The sequence below is a fragment of the Hylobates moloch genome, unplaced genomic scaffold (genome assembly GCF_009828535.3).
Source record: "Hylobates moloch isolate HMO894 unplaced genomic scaffold, HMol_V3 SCAFFOLD_12, whole genome shotgun sequence".
Taxonomy (NCBI): Eukaryota; Metazoa; Chordata; class Mammalia; order Primates; family Hylobatidae; genus Hylobates; species Hylobates moloch.
This window is the reverse complement of record NW_026652287.1, coordinates 917,863-937,156: the sequence shown is the minus strand read 5'-3', so window position 1 is coordinate 937,156 and position 19,294 is coordinate 917,863. Positions and strand designations below refer to the sequence as shown.

Sequence of the window (19,294 nt, the reverse complement as noted above, 5' to 3'; positions counted from 1 at the left end):
AAACCACCCAGGAATATAACAGCTATGATGTGCTTTTTTCCTAATCCTCAAAGCAAAGCTTTGGAGCCCATATTACTTCTTGTTTGAATTAAATGCATTTCAGAAGGAGAAAGTAATTTCCCCAAAGCTGCCCAGTGAGGAGAGGGCGCCCAGGTGAGTCTGCTTCTGCCCCGCTTTGCAGACCCCAGAGCTGTCCCTGCAGCCCCCTCTGCGGGGCCCCCGCCCTGGAGTCTGCCCTTCACCTTGCCCTTGCTTTGACCAGAGCTAAACTTGCCTATGATGACGATGGAGTGTTTGGGAGACCCCCACGCTCTGTGTGGTTGGGCCCCTGGTCAACACCAGCCCGGCCTGCACCCCTGCTGGGGCCCTTCGAGGCTGCCCCGCTCCTGGGGACAGACGCCCCCTGCATGCTGCTTCCTGTAGGACCCACTCTTGAAGTCGGTCTGAGCCATAAATGAGACTCATCAGGCGATGGGCATTTTTATTAGAGGCAAAATTAAATTCGGATGCCCGTGATCTCTATCAAGAGCAGAGAAAGGAGAAGAATGACGTGTGTGTTTGTTCCCTGCTTCCACCAGGAGTGCCTGCTCCCGTACCGGCCGCTTCGAGCCCCGGTTGTCAGGTGCCAATGAACCGTGTCAAACAGATGACGTGGGTTTTTCTGAATCTGCTGCAGAGCCAGATTTTAATTGAATCAATGGGAGAAGCAAGCCTGCTATTACGTTTTATTAAATTCTATTTGCTCGTATCCTTGCCATTTAAAACATGACTGTTTAAAAAGAAAAAAATACTGGGCAGCCAGACAGGGTTGAAGGTCGCAGATTTGGGGTCACATGGATCTGGGTGGGACCTCCTGGGTCCGCCTCTGTGACACGTGTGTCTTGTATGGAGTCATTTTACTCCTCCGAGCCTCTGTTTCTCCTTAAGTGAGCACAGGAGTGCTCAGTACTACTTAAGGTATTTGAAGAATTAAATGGGATTAAAATTTCAGCCGTATATAAACATCTTCCTCCCTCCCTGGTCCTCCTCTGTCCTCCCTCCTCCTCCTCCTCTAAGGAGGAAAGAATGGTCGCCAGCAGTTTTCCCAGGTAACTGGGACAGGAGTTGGCGTTCCTGTAGACCTTTGCTCTGAAAGGAATCTCTTGTGCATCCTGTCTCAGTCACGTCCGTTGGACTGGGGAGGTGCTCTGTGTCTCGGTCATGTTGTTGGACTGGGGAGGTGCTCTGCGTCTCGGTCACGTTGTTGGACTGGGGAGGTGCTCTGTTGTCTCGGTCACATTGTTGGACTGGGGAGGTGCTCTGCGTGTCTCAGTCACGTCCGTTGGACTGGGGAGGTGCTCTGTGTCTCGGTCATGTTGTTGGACTGGGGAGGTGCTCTGCGTCTCGGTCACGTTGTTGGACTGGGGAGGTGCTCTGTGTCTAGGTCACGTTGTTGGACTGGGGAGGTGCTCTGTTGTCTCGGTCACATTGTTGGACTGGGGAGGTGCTCTGTTGTCTCGGTCACATTGTTGGACTGGGGAGGTGCTCTGCATCTCGGTCGCGTCCGTTGGACTGGGGCGATGCTCTGTATCTGGAGGTTTTGGGAGAGTGAGTTAGGGGTATGCTGGCCAGTGTCTGACACAGGCTGTCGGAAGCGCAGCCGTGTTGTGTAGCACCGCTAACCATGGTGTCTGTCTCTCTGTCTCTCCACCACGGACCATTTCAGGTGACCAGCCTTCAGTCTCCGAGCTTGGAGTTGCCTGCTGTAGGCCCCCCACCGACTGCTGCAACCCCAGCTCCCAGGCCCTCCAGCCTATGGGTGTTGGTGGAGAGTTTTGGCAGTTGTGAGCCTGGTCAAAGCCTCAGCTCTTCCCTCACTTGGACAATCGGTCCTCCATATTAAATCCCTTTTGTTTGACTGGTTGGATCCCACCTGGTACAATTGGGGTGGCCCCAACCAAGGACCTGTGGTTACAAAACAGGACACAGAAGTCCATGAGGAGGAGTGATTGTGCCTTACAGGAAGGGACATGTCCACATGTGTCAAAGGGTTTAGGGGATCACGGTGGCTTCATCACAGCCCACGGATGGCACAGCCCACGGACAGCACTGCACGTTTTCCTGAGCCCAGGGACTGTGCTGGGGTCAGGGCAAGTGCCTGTCTCCATCATTTGGCATTTTGCTAGTCATATAAAGGAACATCTGAGACAGGGTAATCATGAAGAAAAGGGGTGTGAGTGGCTCACGGGCCTGCAGGCTCTACAGGAATCTGGCACCAGCATCTGCTTCTGGGGAGGCCTCAGGGAGCCTCTTCTCGGAGCAGAGGGGACGTGGCGAGGGAGGGAACAGGGAGGGCGGTGCCAGGACCCTTCTAACGACCAGCTCCCTCAGGAACTACTAGAGTGGATGTTAGTTACCATGAGGACAGTGCCGGACTGTTCATGAGGGATCCACCCATGACCCAAACGCGTCCCAGCAGGCACCACCTCCCTGTTGGTTAAATTTCTACCTGAAATTTGGAGGGGACAAACATCCAATCTACATCAGCATGTCACTGTGACTTAAACAGGTATGGCTGGTCCCCATGTGGGGCATCCCTGTGAGGCAGTGTGAGTCCAGGCCAGCAAGGACGTCCTGGTGGCCACGGCCAAGTGTTGGCCACACAGCTGCGCAGGGACCATCTTCAACAGCAACACTGTGTGGCAGCAGATGCAATGGCAGTGGCGGACGTTGGGCCGTCTCCAGCTCTGCCCCACCCATGCAAGGGTGGGGAGCTCTTTGGATTACATCACCTCTAGGATCCGTGGGCACTTTCTCCGGAACAGGGGCAGTTCTCGAGAGGCGTGTGGCCACTTAGGTGAGGACAGAGGGGAATAGTCAGGGAAATAAGGACACTTGGGGGTGTATTTGGTGAAGCAGAGTGTTTGCCAGGTCAAGGGCATGCCCGTTGAAGAGTCTCCTTTCCGGACAGCGTGGACAGCACCTCACCTCCGCCGCCCTGCAGGGATCTGCCGTCCCAGGCGCTCCCCTCAGGACTCTTCCTGGTGCCAGGGAGGAGGGGCTGGGCCAGGTGAGGCGGAGCAGCCGTAGGCTTCCCTCAGCGGGAGGGAACACTCACCTCCCTGGAGGGTGGGAGTTTTACTGAGGATTGGAGAGTAATTTTCCAGGCGTCAGGTTTTCCGTGGGATCCTGTGTGGGCTATGAACCAGCCAGCTTTGACTTGCCTGTCAATTTGCCTAACGAATTGGTGTGTGAGCGAGCCGAGTTTGCACCTGCCATCCTCTTGGTCTAAACTACAGGCGCTGCACGTTGCAAGCTAAGGGACGCCGCACATCCTGACTTCACCTGGGAAACTTCTGGACTCCTGTGAGTCTGGCTGGGGGTGGGGAGGTCCCTGGCAAGCCACTCGCTTTTGGGGCCTCACTCACTGCCTGTATTTTACCTCCATGATCTTAGAATTTTGGCAAGGTCTGGACTAGACAGAGGGCTGAGGCTTGGGCTGGGGTTGGGAGAATTCTCTGCTGAGAACAGAGAAACTGGGACCCCTGAGGGCTTCTTACAGGAACAGGAAGCAACGACCGGAGAGTCCCAGAGGAAGGCGTTGAGCAGAGGGGCCGTGCGGTGGGTGGGCACCCCAGCGGGCAGGGTGCTGGGGGAGGAATGTGTCCCCCCGCGGGCTTTGGAAAGAGCAGTGAAGTACAGCCCCATCGCCTCTGCCCAGGGCCAGTGGACAGTGAAGTGTCCCCGCAGGCTGAACTCTGGGCTGGTGGACAGTGAAGTGTTCCCAGCCCCATCGCCTCTGCCCAGGGCTAGTGGACAGTGAAGTGTTCCCAGCCCCATTGCTTCTCCCCCCAGGGCTAGTGGACAGTGAAGTGTCCCCGCAGGCTGAACTCTGGGCTAGTGGACAGTGAAGTGTTCCCAGCCCCATTGCTTCTCCCCCCAGGGCTAGTAGACAGTGAAGTGTCCCCGCAGGCTGAACGCCAGGCTAGTGGACAGTGAAGTGTTCCCAGCCCCATTGCTTCTCCCCCCAGGGCTAGTAGACAGTGAAGTGTCCCCACAGGCTGAACGCCGGGCTAGTGGACAGTGAAGTGTTCCCAGCCCCATCGCCTCTGCCCAGGGCTAGCAGACAGAAGTGTCCCCACAGGCTGAACTCCGACTGGTGACAACGGGTCAGCGTCCTCACTCCCTGGAGACTCGGAGCCTGGACTTGCCAAATTTGGCACCTACCCTTTTTTTTTCTTCTTTGAGATGGAGTCTCGCTCTGTTGCTCAGGCTGGAATGCTGTGGCGCGATCTGGGCTCACTGCAACCTCCACCTCCCAGGTTCAAGCTATTCTCCTGCCTCAGCCTCCTGAGTAGCTGGGATTACAGGTGCCCGCCACCACACCTGGCTAATTTTTGTATTTTTAGTAGAGATGGGATTTCACCATGTTAGCCAGGATGGTCTCAATCTCCTGACCTCAGATGATCCACCCACCTCAGCCTCCCAAAGTGCTGGGATTATAGGCGTGAACCACCGTGCCTGGCCTTTTAAAACAAATTTTAGATTCATGGGTACATGTGTGGGTTTGCTATGTGGGTATATAGCTTGATGCTGAGGTTTTGGCTTCTAACGAGCCCATCACCCCAGGAGTGAACGCAGCTCCCGACAGGCGGTTTTCCAGCCCTTGTCCTCCTCCCACTTGCCCCACTGCAGTCCTGGGCGTCTGCTGTTCCCCCTCTGCATCGTGTGCACGCAGCATTCGGCTCCCACGGGTAAGTGAGAACACATGGTTTTGGTTTTCTGTTCCGGTGAGTTCTCAGGCTGACGGCCCCCGGCTGCATGGGTGGCTGCAGGGGACGTGCTCTCCTCCGTTTTTCTGGCTGCATCGAGTTCATGGTCTGTCTGCACACGTGAGGCCACCTGCCAGGCCACATCCCAGCACGGGCTTCAGCCAATGATTTCTTAATCGGCCAGGGTCCGCGTCTGCAGCTTTGTGAGCCACGCGGCCATGGCTCGACTCTGTGCCGAGAGCCCCACAGCGGTGGCGACAGATAATAGTAAGCAAATGGGCATGGCTGGGCACCAATAAAACTGTATTTATTAAAACAGGCGAGGGGCTGGGCTGCGGCAGGGCCCAGGTGCCTGGGAGAGAGGCGGGACCGGGCCCCACCCCCCAGCTCAGCTCCCAGGAAGACACACACAGCGCTGCTGCCTAATCCTCTCTTTATTTGGTCTCTGCTGAAGCAGTCGTGCCAGCCTCCTAGACACGGCCTCACGTTTGTCGCCGTCTATGTCCTCCAGCACCCCTCTTACCAGACCACAAGGAGCTGCATTATGATGTGTGACTTAGGTCTTGGTTGGAGGGCTGAGCGGCCGCAAGTGCTGGGGGAGGCTGCTTGGAGCATGGGTGGCCTATGGGTGGAAGATGCTGGGGTGCAGCCTGGCGCGTGGTCCGGGGCTTGGCCTCCTTATGGGGCGTGGGGGGCTGTGGTACATGCAGAGGCGGCGGCTGTCCCAGCAGCCTGGCCAGGAGATACCGTGGAGAAGGCACGTGTTTGAGTTGGCGTCACTGTCCCCAGACGCCCTCCCTCGGGTAGAGCCGCCTGTCCTAGCAGAAGCTGTACTCCAGATGCAGTGGCTGACACCCTGGTCACTCAGCCACACCCCGGCCCCTCGGCCTCTGCTGTCCTGGCCGCACATACAGCCCTGTCCTGCTGTGTCTGCCGGGCATACCCCGGTCACTCAGCCACACCGGCTCGGCCCAGCGCCTTCCCGAGGTCTGTGGGGGTCCAGGCGGAGGTGGGGTCAGTGCCGTGCGTGTTTGATCCAGTTTCTGATCATCCACTTCTGCCCCGAGCATCTCTGCACCACCAACCGGAGCCCGAAGTTGGCGTCTTTGGACATCTCTACCTCCAGGCAGCGGCCCGTGGCCCTGCTCACAATGGGGCCACTCTGTGGGGACAGGCACACCAAGTCAGCCAGGTGCAGGCGTCTTTGTTCCCCCTCCCCCCACCTCAGGGAGGCTGCTTCGTGCTCTCAGCGCTCGTGCTCATTCTTGGGGCAGCTTGAATGGAAACCCAGCAGCACCCGGGGGGGCCCGGAAGGGGCTGACTTCAGCGGAGCTTCAAGGATTTCCTGTCTTTCCTGCAGGGCTAGAGGCCCAGGTTGGAATCATACGTCATCCCCTCCCTAAATCCTCCCTCTACCCTGGGCACCTGAGGCTGGAAGAGGCAGATGCAGGGCTATGATCAGACTGTCCAGCCCGGCCCCTCTCTGGCTGTGTGACCCTGACCAGTCACCTGCCCTCTCTGTGAGCGTCGGGGCCCATAAGGGAGCAGCTGATCCAAGGCCCCGTCCCCTGACCACCCACTGCCACACTCCAGCTCCCACCCGATGGGCTGGCTCTAGTAGCAGAGGCACCCAGGGGTCCCAGCAGCCCTGCCCCCCCCCCCCCCCCCCCCCCCCCTTCCCCAAAGGCTGACCTGGGTGAAGTCCCACAGCCGCTGTGTTGGCCACGCCACATCCTCACACTTCTTCAGGGTGGGCGTGCGGCCCCTGCCGTCATCCACCAGACACTTGGAGTCAGGCAAGAAGGCTGTGGAGCCCAGAGGCCCCAGCTGCAGCAGGCCATCAGCGCTGTACCGCACCAGCTGGGGACAGGACCACCAGGACTGTGTGAGAGCAGCGTCCAGGCCTGGGGGTGCCATGGCCCAGGCTCTCCCCAGTGAGCGCTGACAGGCCGTGCGAGCTGCCTTGAGCTGCAAACGGGGCCCTGAGCGGCTGCCTTGGAGCCTTCCACCCTGGGACACTGTTGTGGGTGGGAGAGACCCTCCAGGCAGGGCCCACGTGGCGATGCGGGCTGGACGGCGCCCGGATGCCCGCAGGGCCAGGCTCCCGGCTTGCACAGGTGGCTGGGCTTCCGCCTGGACAGACGTCATGAACGTGGCTCAGACTCAGAGCACGGCCCCACTCATGTCGGGGAGGACAGGAGTCGGGTTTAATTTGGGTAACATGCAGCACCGTGTGTGAGCGGAACGCGCATTCCCGTGGGGTTAGAAACGTCCAGCTCCTTATGGGGGTCGTGGTCAGATGGCCTGGACCCTCACTACGGCCAGCCCCTGACCACTGTGATTCCGCAGGGCTGGGCCCGGGCCCGTGCTGCAGGTGAGTCCCGCCCGGGTGGGGATGACTCAGAGGTTAACAGCAGTATTTCCGTATTAATCCACCCCAGGGCCAATGCTTCCCACACTTCCACTTCAATCACGCAGCAGCCCTGAGTGCTAAGTGCTGTTGCACTTGACTTAGGGGGGAGTGACGCGCCCACGGCCCATCTGACCCCAAAGTCCTGGTTCCTTTTTAATTTTTTGAGACAGGGTCTCACTCTGTTGCCCAGGGTGGAGTGCAGTGGCATGATCTCGGCTCAACCTCCTCGTCCCAGGCTCAGGTGATCCTCCTGCCTCAGCCTCCCGAGCAGCTGGGACTGCAGGCATACCCCACCATGCCCGGCTAATTTTTGTACTTTCTGTAGCGATAGGGTTTTGCCCCACTACCCAGACTGGTCTCAATTCCTGAGCTTAAGTGATCTGTCTGCCTTGGCCTCCCATCGTGCTGAGATGACAGGTATGAGCCACTGCACCTGGCCCAGGCTGTTTTCAATTCACTGCGTTCTGCTGCCTTCCAGGTGGGGCAGGCTGGGAGGCCTCTTCTAGAGGGGCCCTCAGGCTGCTCCAAGCCCTGGAACGCAGCTCTGGTGGCCTCAGAACACCCCATGCCCAAGGCTGGCCCTGTGCCTCTGCCCCGGGGTGTGGGGTCCTGGTGGCCTGGGGTGCTCCCCTCGGGAGCTCCATGAGTGGCCGCTGCTGCTCCTACCTGGGAAGACATCCCGTGGCAGGGGTAGAGGATCGCCCGGTCGCCGTCCTCTGCGCCCTGGTCCAGGCAGTAGCCGCTGGCTTTGCTGTTTCTCACCTGCAACCAGAAGCCCCAGGAGAAAGTCCAGAGTCACCTGAGGGTGCAGCCCCAGGGAGCTTCGCGCAGCCAGCTCTGCAGCCAGCACCTAAGGAGGTGCCCGCGGGAGGAGGAGGGGGCGTGTGGAGTGCTCCGGCTGGGTGGGCTGCCTGGGAAGGGACTTGCTGGACCTCCTGGGAAGGGGTGGCTGACCGAGTTTGTCACTGATGGAGACACGGATGTGTCCGCCATGCACAGATGGAGACTTGGCCATCACTCAATAGGGAGGCTTGAGGATGGCAGTGTCAGCCTTGCTCAGCAGCAGGGACGGAGGCCCTAGGCTGTGGAGTGGCTTCCCTGCCTTGCCGTCTGCTCCCGGCACCCCTGCAGCTCCCACTGAGTGGGTAGAGACTGCTCGCCAGCCTTGGAGTCTAGGCTGGTGTCGGCTTGGACCCTTGGGAGACCTTCCAGCTTCCACTCTGTCTTGGAAGGAATCCTGACAGCCCTCTGAGAACAAGCGCGGGCCAGCCTGCTGCGGGATGATTGTCATCGGTCAGCCAACCTCCAGCCGCCAGAACAGGCCCCTCTGAGATCAGCACAGCCTGGATCAGGCCGGCAGCACTGCCTGGGTGGCCCTGGCTCGTGAGCAAGTGTAGACACGTATTGCTTTTGTCCACCGCGTTTCCAGGCTGCTGGGTTTGTAGCAGCAGCTGACCCATACAGCATGGCCACCGCAAGAGGTCACACAGGTTTGAATCGGGACTGAGAAAGCCCAGCAGAAGTCTGGATGTTACGGCTGCTCTGGGTGGGGGGTGCCTGAGCTTGGCTAATTGAGGACGGAGTGGGCAGAGTAGAAGCACAGGGAGGCTGGGGGGACAGGGGCAGCACCCCGATGCACTCTCAGCGCTGCCTGGGAAACCTTTGTGCCCAAGGGACTGGAGTCAGCGTGGGGTGGACCAGGAGCTGCAGGGAGGGGAGGCTCAGCGAGGACCATCCACCCCAGGGACCCTTTTCCTTGCCCCATCCGAGTGCCAGCTCAGGGCTGGGATGCTCAAGTCCCATGGTGGGAGGCACCCCGCCGGGGAGAGGGCAGAAGAGCAGAACCTTCTCGCTGACTTTACAGAGCACCGTGCACGTGGGGGCCAGTGGAGATGGGGTTCTCTGTGTAGCTGATGTGCCTGTGTGAGTGTGGGTGTGCATATCACCCATCGTGTGCGTCTGTGTGAGCACCTGCATGCACGCACGGTGGTGTATGAACACGGCTCTGCATATGTGGATGCACAGATGTGTACACATACACACGTTATTTTGCCTTGATAACAAGGGCTGTATGTTTATCTGCACAGGCCCCTTTGCGGTTTATGCACTTAGTGAAACATACATTTGTGTTTGTAGAGCTCTGTGTGTACATGAGCAAAACTGTGCAAATGTATACTCGTGTCCGCGTGCACTTGTACATATGAGTGTTTGCATGGATTTACGTACCTGCCTGTGAATGTGTCTCTGTACATACATCTAGGTGAGTGCATGTATGCCTATGTACACATACATGTGAGTGTGTAAGTATGTCTGAATCAGGCATGTGAACACACGTGTATGCATGGATGTGACTACACACCTGCCTGCCTCTAGGGAGGTCCATGTGAAGGAATGGCTGTGTATGGACACGTGTGTCTGCAGGTGCGTGTGTGTTTATGTGAACCTGCACCTTGTGTGTGCATGTGGATGTGCCTGCATCACCCTGAATGCACACGTGTGCGCAGGAGTCAGGGCGGACGGGGCCCTCGGGGGAGGCGCTACCTCTCCGTACGTGAGGGTGTCGTTGTAGATCCTCATCTCCGGGTACACGTTCTCCAGGTACCACTTGAAGCTGCGACACTTCAGCCTCTGACGCAGGGCCAGCCTCTCAGACACGTCCCCGAAGTCCACCCCTGGGTTCTGCAAGGCCAGAAGGAGGCAGGAGGGCACGTGAGTGTCACCGTCCCCATGACCTGGGTCTTCCCCATGATGAGACTGGGGGCTCCAGGGACCGAGTCCCCTCACAGAAGCAGCCTCCCCCGGGGATTCAGGGGCTGAGGCCCCATCCAGGTGGGACCCCCCAGCCTCCCAATATCCACAGGGGTCTGAGGCAGATGCTCCCGAGGGGAAGGACCCTGCCGGAGAGCAGCCCCGAGGGCCCCTGCTGCAGCCGGCTCGTCCACACCCACCCGGGCCCAGGACCCTCCTGCCTGAGAAGACGGCCCCGCTCACCTGGCCTTGGCTGCACAGCCCCAGCCTGACCTCTGGAGGGTGGACACCGAGGTCGGCCATGTCCACGAGACCAGCCTGGTGAGGACCCTGGACACTGAGGCTCGGGGGCTCCTGGCTGGCCCCACCTGGCACGTGTTGTCACGCATGGGTGCTGGAGAATCAAGTCCACGGGACCCCCCCGGGAGGGGACACCTGGGAGCTTGCACCCGGCCTCTCCTGGTCCCTGCCCAGGTGTCTCTTCCCTCTGCTGACTTTGACTCGTGTCCTCTGCCGTGAGAACCCACATCCGAGTGCGGTGTCTGCGTCTTCCTGGGATTGTGGGGCCTGAGGGGCTGTAGGGACCAGCGCCCTGATGGCCAGCCAGCCCTGAGGGAGCACCTGCCCCTGCCCAGGGACCCTCCAGGCTCAGGCCTTGTGGGGAGGGCAGATGACTTGGCCTTCACGGCCTGGGCTTGAATCCCGTCACCTTCTGGTGTGTGGTCCTGGGACAGTCCCCTACCTTCTGTGTGCCTCAGTTTCTCATTGGTAAAGTGGGGACGATCACGCCAGAAACTCATTGTTGCTTTGTTATGAGGCTTTAATCAGCCAAGGGGCTCACACCAGGGCCCTTGGACACAGGGAGGTGACAGGCGTTTGCCGGCCTGGCTGCCCCGGGGCCTGGAGTCCCTCATTCAGTTGCCCACACACTTGGGGAGGTCATCGCCCTGCATGTTTTCCTTATCACGTCACGGAAAACAAAGCTGTAGGAGCACCGGGTACCCTCTTCTCATCTCTCAGACACGAGTGCACGTGTCCACGGCTCCTGATCTGCCTGGCGGGAGCTGCCGTGGGAGCTGATCTGGGGGCAGGATGCTGGGTTTGCAGTGAATGGTCCAGCCTGGGGCCCCTTCAGGCCGTGTCACCCACACACTGGGGTGCACTCTAGCAGGGGGTGGTGAACCAATTTAGGGGCTGTAGTGGGAATTTTTAAGAATTAGTATATAGTGAATGAGGAGGATGACTTTGGTGCTATGTATGCAAAGCGCTGCATGTGGACAGATGTAAATAGATACATGTGTGTGCGCGCACGCTGGGTCATGACTTAAGATCTGGTTCTTACTGGGGTTGATGCAAAAAACAAGGCTGTTTCTAAGATGAGTCCTCCCAGAACTCAGGGACCCAACGCCTACAGTGGCCAGGGAAGGAAGGGGGTGGCTCCAGAGACGCTGGGGTGTGGCGGGATGGGTCTCGGCCTGTCTCAGTACCTGCCCTTCTTAGGGTTGTGGGGGTGGGGTGCTTTGAGAAAAGCCAGAATTCAGGCTCTTTATGGGAAATTACAAATTAGAAAACAAACAGCAATCCTCAGCTTGAAGCAGGTCAGCCACTCATAGGCCAAAACCCAACAGGAAACAACCAAATACGTCCATCCACAGACGAGTGGATCCACAGGACAGGCCCGTTCACACCGTGGATCCACACGAGGGGCCCGTTCACACCGTGGACAAAATGTCCATCCACGGACGAGTGGATCCACACGAGGGGCCCGTTCACGCCACAGACGTGACTCTGCCCTGACATAGCCACAGACAAATGCCCTTTCACACTGTGGACGTGACTCAGCCACGGTGGGGGTGACCTGGAAAACGTGGTGCCGAGGACGGGAAGCCACACAGCGTATGAGCCGTTCATGAAACAGACATTTGAGGCTGCCCGGGGCTGGGGCGGGGAGGGGAGGGGGCCACGCTGGCTGACAGGTGCCGTGCAGGGCGCTAAGTGGGGCCCTGGCTGAGGCGGCGGCACCAGGTTGGGGAGAGGCCGCCCCTCCCTGGCTTCTAACCACGGGCAATTGCTCTGGGCTGAGAGGAACCACACGGGGCGGGTGTGAGCTGGTCCCTTCCCAGTGTGAGGAAGGCTCCTTCGCAGGCAGACAGCTCACCCCCTCACACCTGCACGTACAACTGCTTGCACCTGTGCACACCCGTCAACACACCCGCTCACACCTGCAGGGGGCCCAAGGGGGCCTCCCTCCGGCCCGGCCCTGCCGTGGCGTGGCCCTGGCTCCCGGCTCGTGCGGGACTCACCGTCATGGGGATGTTCCAGGCCATGTACACGTGGGACTTGAAGTCGTCCATCCACACCTCGGCGGCGCGCAGGGCATTGCGCTTGGCGTAGTAGTCAATGTCGTTGTTGTAGGGCTTCCTGGTGCGCTCGATGTGGGCCACGCGGGAGCAGGGCAGCACCTCCATGCTGCCACCACACTGCCACACCTGCGGGGAGACGGCGCTGGGTGCGGGTGTCCTTCCCGACAGAGGCGGGCAGCCCAGCCAGCCAGGGGCCCGTGAGAGGCCAAGGGGCCAGGCCCTCTGTTCCTGGGGCACCCGCACCGCCGACGGGACTGGTGGGTCCCGGGGGCTGTTTTCAGGGGACCCCGCACACAGAGAAGGTTCAGGTCTGGGCTGTGTCCGGCGCAGGCTGCTCGTCTCTGTGACTTCTTTCTCTTGTGCGTTACACGATGGCCATGGGGAGGGGGAGTTTATGCCACCGACCCCAACACTTAACAGGTTTTTCACCCTGTGGTTCCCACCCCCCAGTGCTTGTTCTGTGCAGGGAACCCCCCGCCCCACTGCACCAGCCACCTCCCCCAGCACCTGAACACACCAACAATGTTTACAAACAGCCGCTTGCTGTGCAGACGCCGCTCCACGCATCCCCAGAACACACGTAACCTGGATCTGAACAAAAGCCCAACCAGCCTCCCCAGCTAAGAAAGCCCTGTGGCCCCTGGCTTTGTGAACCCCCATGCACAGCGGAAACGTGTTTGTCACTGCGTATCCTTTTATGCTCACTTCCTTCCGTGTCGTTTCACATAAGCAATACCGGCCTTCCTATACGTGCTCTTTCACTCTGGCCTGTCCCCCCTCGCTGTCCTGCCTGTGAGGGTTAGTTTTGTGTCAACGTGGCAGGGAACAGGGTGCTGGGACATTTGCTCTCCCGATTCTGGGTGGTCTGTGCACGGCCTCTGGTGGGAGCCGTGTTTAAATCTGTCCCCTGCAGGCCCGAGTAGGACAGAAAGGCGGAGGGAGGGAGCGTTCACACACTCTGCTCGATTTGGGCTGAGACGTGGGTCCTCGCCTGCCTTCAGGCTTGGTGCTCACGCCACCGGCTCTCCTGGGCGCCTGCCAGCCGACGGCCGATCTCGGTATTCTCAGCCCCCATAACCAGGTAATTCCTTAGATGAACATACACATCTAAACCCCTGTCCCCACCATCTGCTGTTAATCTGTTTCCTGGAGAGCCCTGAGCCAGCCCCTGTCACATCCTATCCTACCCTATCCTGTGCTGTCCCATCCCATCCACCCCATAAAAAAAGGCCGATGCCACCCATGGGCTGACGTCACTATGGACAAACGGGTCTGATCCACGTGGCCCGAGCTCCGCCATGCTCAGGTCCTCAGCCCTGAGCCTCCCTCGCTGGACGAGTGTGCCAGGCCCAGGGCGGGCACTGTGCTTGCCTCATCTCCCGAATCCCCCCACCACCACCCGAGAAAGGGTGGGCAGCCCTGGCATTGCCCTATTCGCTCTGCAGTGCTGAGAAGGTGCCAAGGCCGAGGGTGGTGCCAGCTGCAGGGGTGCACAGGGCGGTGCCTCTGCCCAGCTGAACTCGGATCCCTCAGTCGTCCCTGGACTCTGGTTCATCCTAGTCCAGGCTGCTCTCATCTCCAGGCCGTTCTCTTAATCATGTCTGCAAAGATCCCTTTTTCCAAAGAGGGCCACGCTCACAGGGCCCCTAACTGCATCCTCTGGGGGCTGCCCGTCAGCCCACCCCATCCCAGAGGCCCAGTCCCTTGTGTGGGGGAACTCTCTGCCTTCAGGAAGCCAAGTCCCAGGGAGAGAGAGAACCGGGAGGCCACATCGTCCATCATTCACAGCCGCTCCGAGACCGCCCACCGCAGGCAGATCAGAGTCTGGGGCAGGAGGGAGCCGCTCCCTCCTCGCTGAGATGATTACGGCGCTCGGCTGCCAGTCTCCCTGACCCCGGTCCGGCGACCCAGAACCTCCCTGCTGCTCAGCCCGGCCCGGGACACCCCCACCCCATAGTCCCAGGTCACCCACAGGGCTCCGGCTTCTTCCCCGGGACGGTGGAGTCCGCGCCGCCGCTGTGCCTGGTGAAGTTGGCCTTTGCATCCCGAGGGAGTGAACCGCGTTTCTGCATCGGGTTCCCGTCGTGGCAGGTGGTTTCTGGGTGTCTGTCTGTTCTCTGCCTGAGAAAAGCCGGCCCGGAGCTGCCGGGGTCCAGCCTGGGGTTTTCCAGCCCCCTGAGCCGGGGCTTCCTTTCTGCCTTCGAGACTAGGGTCGGGATTTCTGTTCGTGGCGGGAAGGGGCCTCGCTGGTGGATCCCGCCCGCCGCCCTCCCACTCTGCTGCTGTCTCCCACCTCAACCTGAGACCACCCAGGTTTCCTGAGAAGGAGGGGGCGGGGGGAAGAGCCTCAGAGCCCTGCCCTTCGCTGGAAGGGACCGGATCGAAGGAAGCTCTGCAGGGGCGGGACAGAGCCTCGTCCTGCATCGTCCGCCCGCCCGTCTTCAGGAGCGCCTGGCACAGCGGCCTCTGGGGCGGCCTCCAGCAGCTTCAGGCTCCTTGTCTACCCCCAGCACAGAGGCCACAGGGACTCGGTCCCCCCACCTGCCAGCATCCTGTCCTCGGGCCTCACGCCAGGGAACACGAAGCCCCCCAGAGCTCCTGACGCCTGCCTTGCCCACGCCCTGGGTTCGAAGCACCTTGGCCTTCCCAGCACCCCCACACACCCCCCTCAGGGCCTTGGCACAGGCAGTGCCCACGCCAGGCGTCCTTCCCAGGTCTCTGCATGCTCCACTGCCTCTAGCCTTCAAAGCTCCAGTGCCAGAGAGATTAGTTAAAGGCACAAAACCAGCCGGGCACAGGGGGTCACACTTGTAATTCCAGCACTTTGGGAGGCCGAGGTCGGTGGATCACTTGAGGCCAGGAGTTCGAGACCAGCCTGGCCAACATGATGAAACCCCATCTCTACTAAAAATACAAAAATTAGCTGGGCGTGGTGGCAGATGCCTGTAGTCCCAGCTACTCGGGAGGCTGAAACATGAGAATCTCTTGAACCCGGGAGGCAGAGGTGGCAGTGAGCTGAGATCACACCACTGCACTCCAGCCTGGGTGACAGAGCAAGACTCCATGTCGAAAAAAAAACAAAAAACAAAAACAAAACCCAAAACCACAGGAAGAGAGGAGCGGGTGCCGGTGCCCCTGAGGGTGGACCGCGGACCTGATCATGACCCAGCCGGCAATGGGGAGGAGGAGCCGAGCCCCCACACAAGGAAATGGCAAATGTGGAGGTGGCAGCTGTGCGGTTGCCTGACCTGAGCACAGCACGCCACACCCCACGAACGGGGACACTCCTATTTGTCCATTAAAAAAACCAGAGAGCCTGGGCAACATAGTGAGACCCCATCTCCACAGAAAAAAAACAATTAGCCAGGTGTGGTGGTGCCTGCCTGTGGTCCCAGCTGCTTGGGAGGCTGAGGCGGGAGGATCGCCTGAGCCCGGGAGGTTGAGGCTGCAGTGAGCCAAGGTCACGTAACGCTCTCCAACCTGGGTAAAAGAGTGAGACCGTGTCTGAAAACATAAAAAGTAAAAATAAACCCCAAATGTCACCATCAAGTCTTCAGGGTGAGTCCTCTCCCTCCGTCCTGTTCAGAGCCGCCGTCCTTGCCCCGTGGCTGGGCGTCCGGACCGGAGGCTCACACCCCTCAGTATGGCGCCGCTTCCTGTCCATCCCCGTCTCCAACTGCCCCTCCCCGCGACTCAGCTCTGCAGGACAGGGTTTCTGTCGCTTCTGCTCACAGCTGCCTCCCAGTGCTCAGAGCAAGGCCGGGCGCACAGCAGGTGCGTGATAAATAGTGTGGAACGAATGTGCTCCCTTTAGGAACCCCACAGCCACTTACAGCCACTCTGTCCCTGGGGCTTTCTGCAGCGTTGGGGCGATTCCACGTGGGAACCTGGTGGGACTGCTGGGAGGTCTGCGAGGTCTCCCCGAGCCGGCTCCGCGGGTTCCAGCCCCGTCGGCGTGTGCTGAGCTTGCGGGTGGTGCTGAGGCCCCCTCTTGGGTGAACGCAGCCTCAGGTCTCTCGGCCCTCGGGTCCCCCACCATGTCTCTAGAAGGACCGAAGCTACGGGAGAGGCTCCTGGGTGGTGGGAGTCGGCTGGCTTCCATCATTAGCTGAGGACCCGTCACAGCCGGGGACTGGGCTGCTTTAGTCTCCGGGCTTGGGCCGCAGACCCCTGAACTTTCGGGGTGTGTGAAATGCCCCCTAAGCACACGGGCCCACAGCTTGCGTGACCTGGCTTTTCAGCAGGGCCATTAGCTCAGGAGTGATAAAGTCGGAGAGTGAACCCCCACGCCCTCAGCAACATCCCCTTTCCAATCCCTGCAAAACAGGGAAAGAACAAGACAGCCCTCACCACCCCCCACGACTCCTCACGCGAGCAGCACTGGTGTGTGGCATCCCCATACCTGGGGCAGGTCTTTTTTCTGTGTTACAGTTAATGACCTTGTCATTTTTCACATATTGTGAAGCCAGGGACCAGCACATCATCTGACTGGCAGATCTGCCTCATGCTGCGTTCCCTGGGAGACTGATGCTTGTGCAGAGGGAGAATTTAAAGGCTCTCCCATCACAGCCTCAAGGGAAACAGTTTAACCCCTCTATAAATTTCAGATGAATATTGGCAATAAATTCTCCACTCTGTGGGCCAGAGGAGACCAACACCTAAGTATCAGGCAAAATCCTGCCACAGGAGCCAGAGGCACTTGGCCCACCTCTCAGGGGCTCTCAAGAGGCAGGAGGCCCGGGCCCCTCCCCTTCCTGGCCACATTGGAAGATCATCAGGTGAAGGAGGCCGGAGCCCAGCTGGCACTCTGCACTGAGAGCAACTGGGGATAAGCTGGACTTGCCTTCTGGTGTCTGTGTGTGCAGCTCTCCCCACTGAGAGAGGGACGCCATCACCCTAGCCCTTCGTCACACGATTTACTTGGACCAACAGAAAGGGCAGAACCCACCCAGTGCCAAGGCCAAGCTTGGGCCTCAGGAGACTGCGCACACACCGATCTCTGTCTTATAACCTGGACACCAGCATGAGGATGAGAGACCATGTGGAGCAGAGCAAAGCCGCCTGGCTGAGCCCATTCCTCCCCACCCCAACCGGCCAACCCCGCTCACCTGGCAGCGGACTGCCGGCATCAGCAAGGCCAGCTGAGAGCAGAGCCACTCTGCCCCACATAGGGCATGTGCCAACCCAGAGTTGTGGGCCAAGGAAACGGTTGTCTTAGGCCGCAGCATTTCAGAGTGGATTGTTACACATCCAAGAGCCGACCCATCCATGCTGCTTTGGCAGGCACAGCTGACAAAGACCCTCACTCCTGTGGCTTCCTGGCATGCAGCAGATAGTCAGTACTAGTTAATGCTAGTTACTAGCCATGCATCCCCACTGCCCAAGACAATCCGAGCCGATACCCCTGTCTTGGGGTAATTATTAATAGCACCTCCGGTAACTCTCAGGTGTCCTGGTTTGGGTGACGATGCCTGTGGTCACCCCCGTGCTACCTGACCATCTGGCCCCACAGCCAGGGCGGAAGTCCAAGTGTCAGAGCCATTCAAACCACATCTTGAACAGGGGCTGGGAAAGATGAGGCTGAGACCCACTGGGCTGCATTCCCAGACGGTGAAGGCATTCTAAGTCACAGGATGAGATGGGAGGTCGGCACAAGACACAGGTCACAAAGACCTTGTGGATAAAATAGGTTGCAGTAGGCCAGGCGCAGTGGCTCGTGCCTGTAATCCCAGCACTTTGGGAGGCCGAGGCAGGCGGATCATGAAGTCAAGGGATCGTGACCATCCTGGCCAACATGGTGAAATGCCATCTTTACTAATATATATATATATATATATACACCACATATAAAAAAGATGGTGTGGTGGGTCAACTGTAGCCTACTAGGGGGGGTGAGGCAGGGTGGAGGTTGCAGTGACGAGTGGGGCGACAGAGCGAGACTCCGTCTCAAACAAACGGGTTCCAGTAAAGGAGCCGCCAAGTCCCACCAAAACCAAGACAGCAACAAGTGAGCTGTGGTCGTCCTCACGGCTCATTCTATGCTCATAATGAATTAGCTGCTAAAAGACACTCCCCCCAGCGCCGTGACAGTTCACAGATGCCATGGGAACATCAGGAAGTTACCCCACGTGGTCTAAAAAGGGTGGAGCCCTCAGTTCCAGGAAATCCTGCCCCCTTTTCCCAGAAAACGCATGAATAATCCACCCCTTGTTTAGCCTGTGATCAAGAAATAACCACAAAAGTTAACTAGTAAATAACCAACTAGCAGCCCTGGGGGCCGCTCTGCCTGTGGAGCAGCCATTCTTCTCTTTACTTCATTTCTTTACTTCTCTAATGAACTTGCTTTCACGTTCCTCTGTGGCCTCGCTCCGAATTCCGCCTTGTACAAGATCCAAGAGCCCTCTCTTGGGGTCTGGATGGGGACCCCTTTCCGGTTACACGAGGAAGACACGGGTGGCGTGGGTGACACACCAAGGCTGAGGGGCCGTCACTAACTGCAGAGGCCAGAGGCGGGAAGACAGTGACTCCTCCACAGGTGGGTGGGTCCCTGGGGCCCGCGGTCCGCAGGCCCTGGGCTGGGGCATCCCAGCGAGAGGAGAGACAGGAGGGGGCCCTGCTGCGCGTGGGCGTTGGCTCAAAAACTCCCCCTGTACACTGAGGACTGACGTCGTCTTTGGCGGTGCCGTGGGCCTGGCAGAGGGCCTGAGGGCGAGGCCGTCCCGTGAAGTCGGAGCTGTTCTCCTGGTCAAGACAAGCAAAGCAACAGGGTTGTAGGTTCTCCTGGAGGCCCTGGGGACATGCGGCCTCCATCACGAAACTGTCATCTAGAGGGGAGGCAGGTGAGGCTCAGACATCACACTGATCACGTGTGGGTGCAGCTGGAGGACTGAGCGGGGCCATGAGGTGCGCCCTGGTGGGGACGGCTTCCCGAACCCCAGCTCTGAGCGGAGATGGGTGGCGAGTGGGATTAACTGGCAGTGAGACTCAGGCCTCCTGGGCCGCGGGGCTGTGCAGAGCTG

The 19,294-nt window shown here is 59.4% G+C and overlaps 1 protein-coding gene across 1 annotated transcript in view; it reads right to left on the bottom strand.

Moving 5' to 3' along the window:
* Positions 1-5,167: 5,167 nt before the first annotated feature.
* The window catches only part of GALNT9 (polypeptide N-acetylgalactosaminyltransferase 9), a 117,360-nt gene continuing 103,233 nt past the window's right edge, over positions 5,168-19,294 (bottom strand). The window contains exons 7-11 of the mRNA XM_032168232.2: positions 12,216-12,401; positions 9,706-9,843; positions 7,831-7,926; positions 6,444-6,611; positions 5,168-5,913 (exon numbers count right to left, since the gene is read on the bottom strand). Of these exons, the coding sequence (XP_032024123.1) occupies positions 5,767-5,913; positions 6,444-6,611; positions 7,831-7,926; positions 9,706-9,843; positions 12,216-12,401 (735 nt within the window). The 3' untranslated portion in view covers positions 5,168-5,766. The remainder of the gene's footprint in view (positions 5,914-6,443; positions 6,612-7,830; positions 7,927-9,705; positions 9,844-12,215; positions 12,402-19,294) is intronic.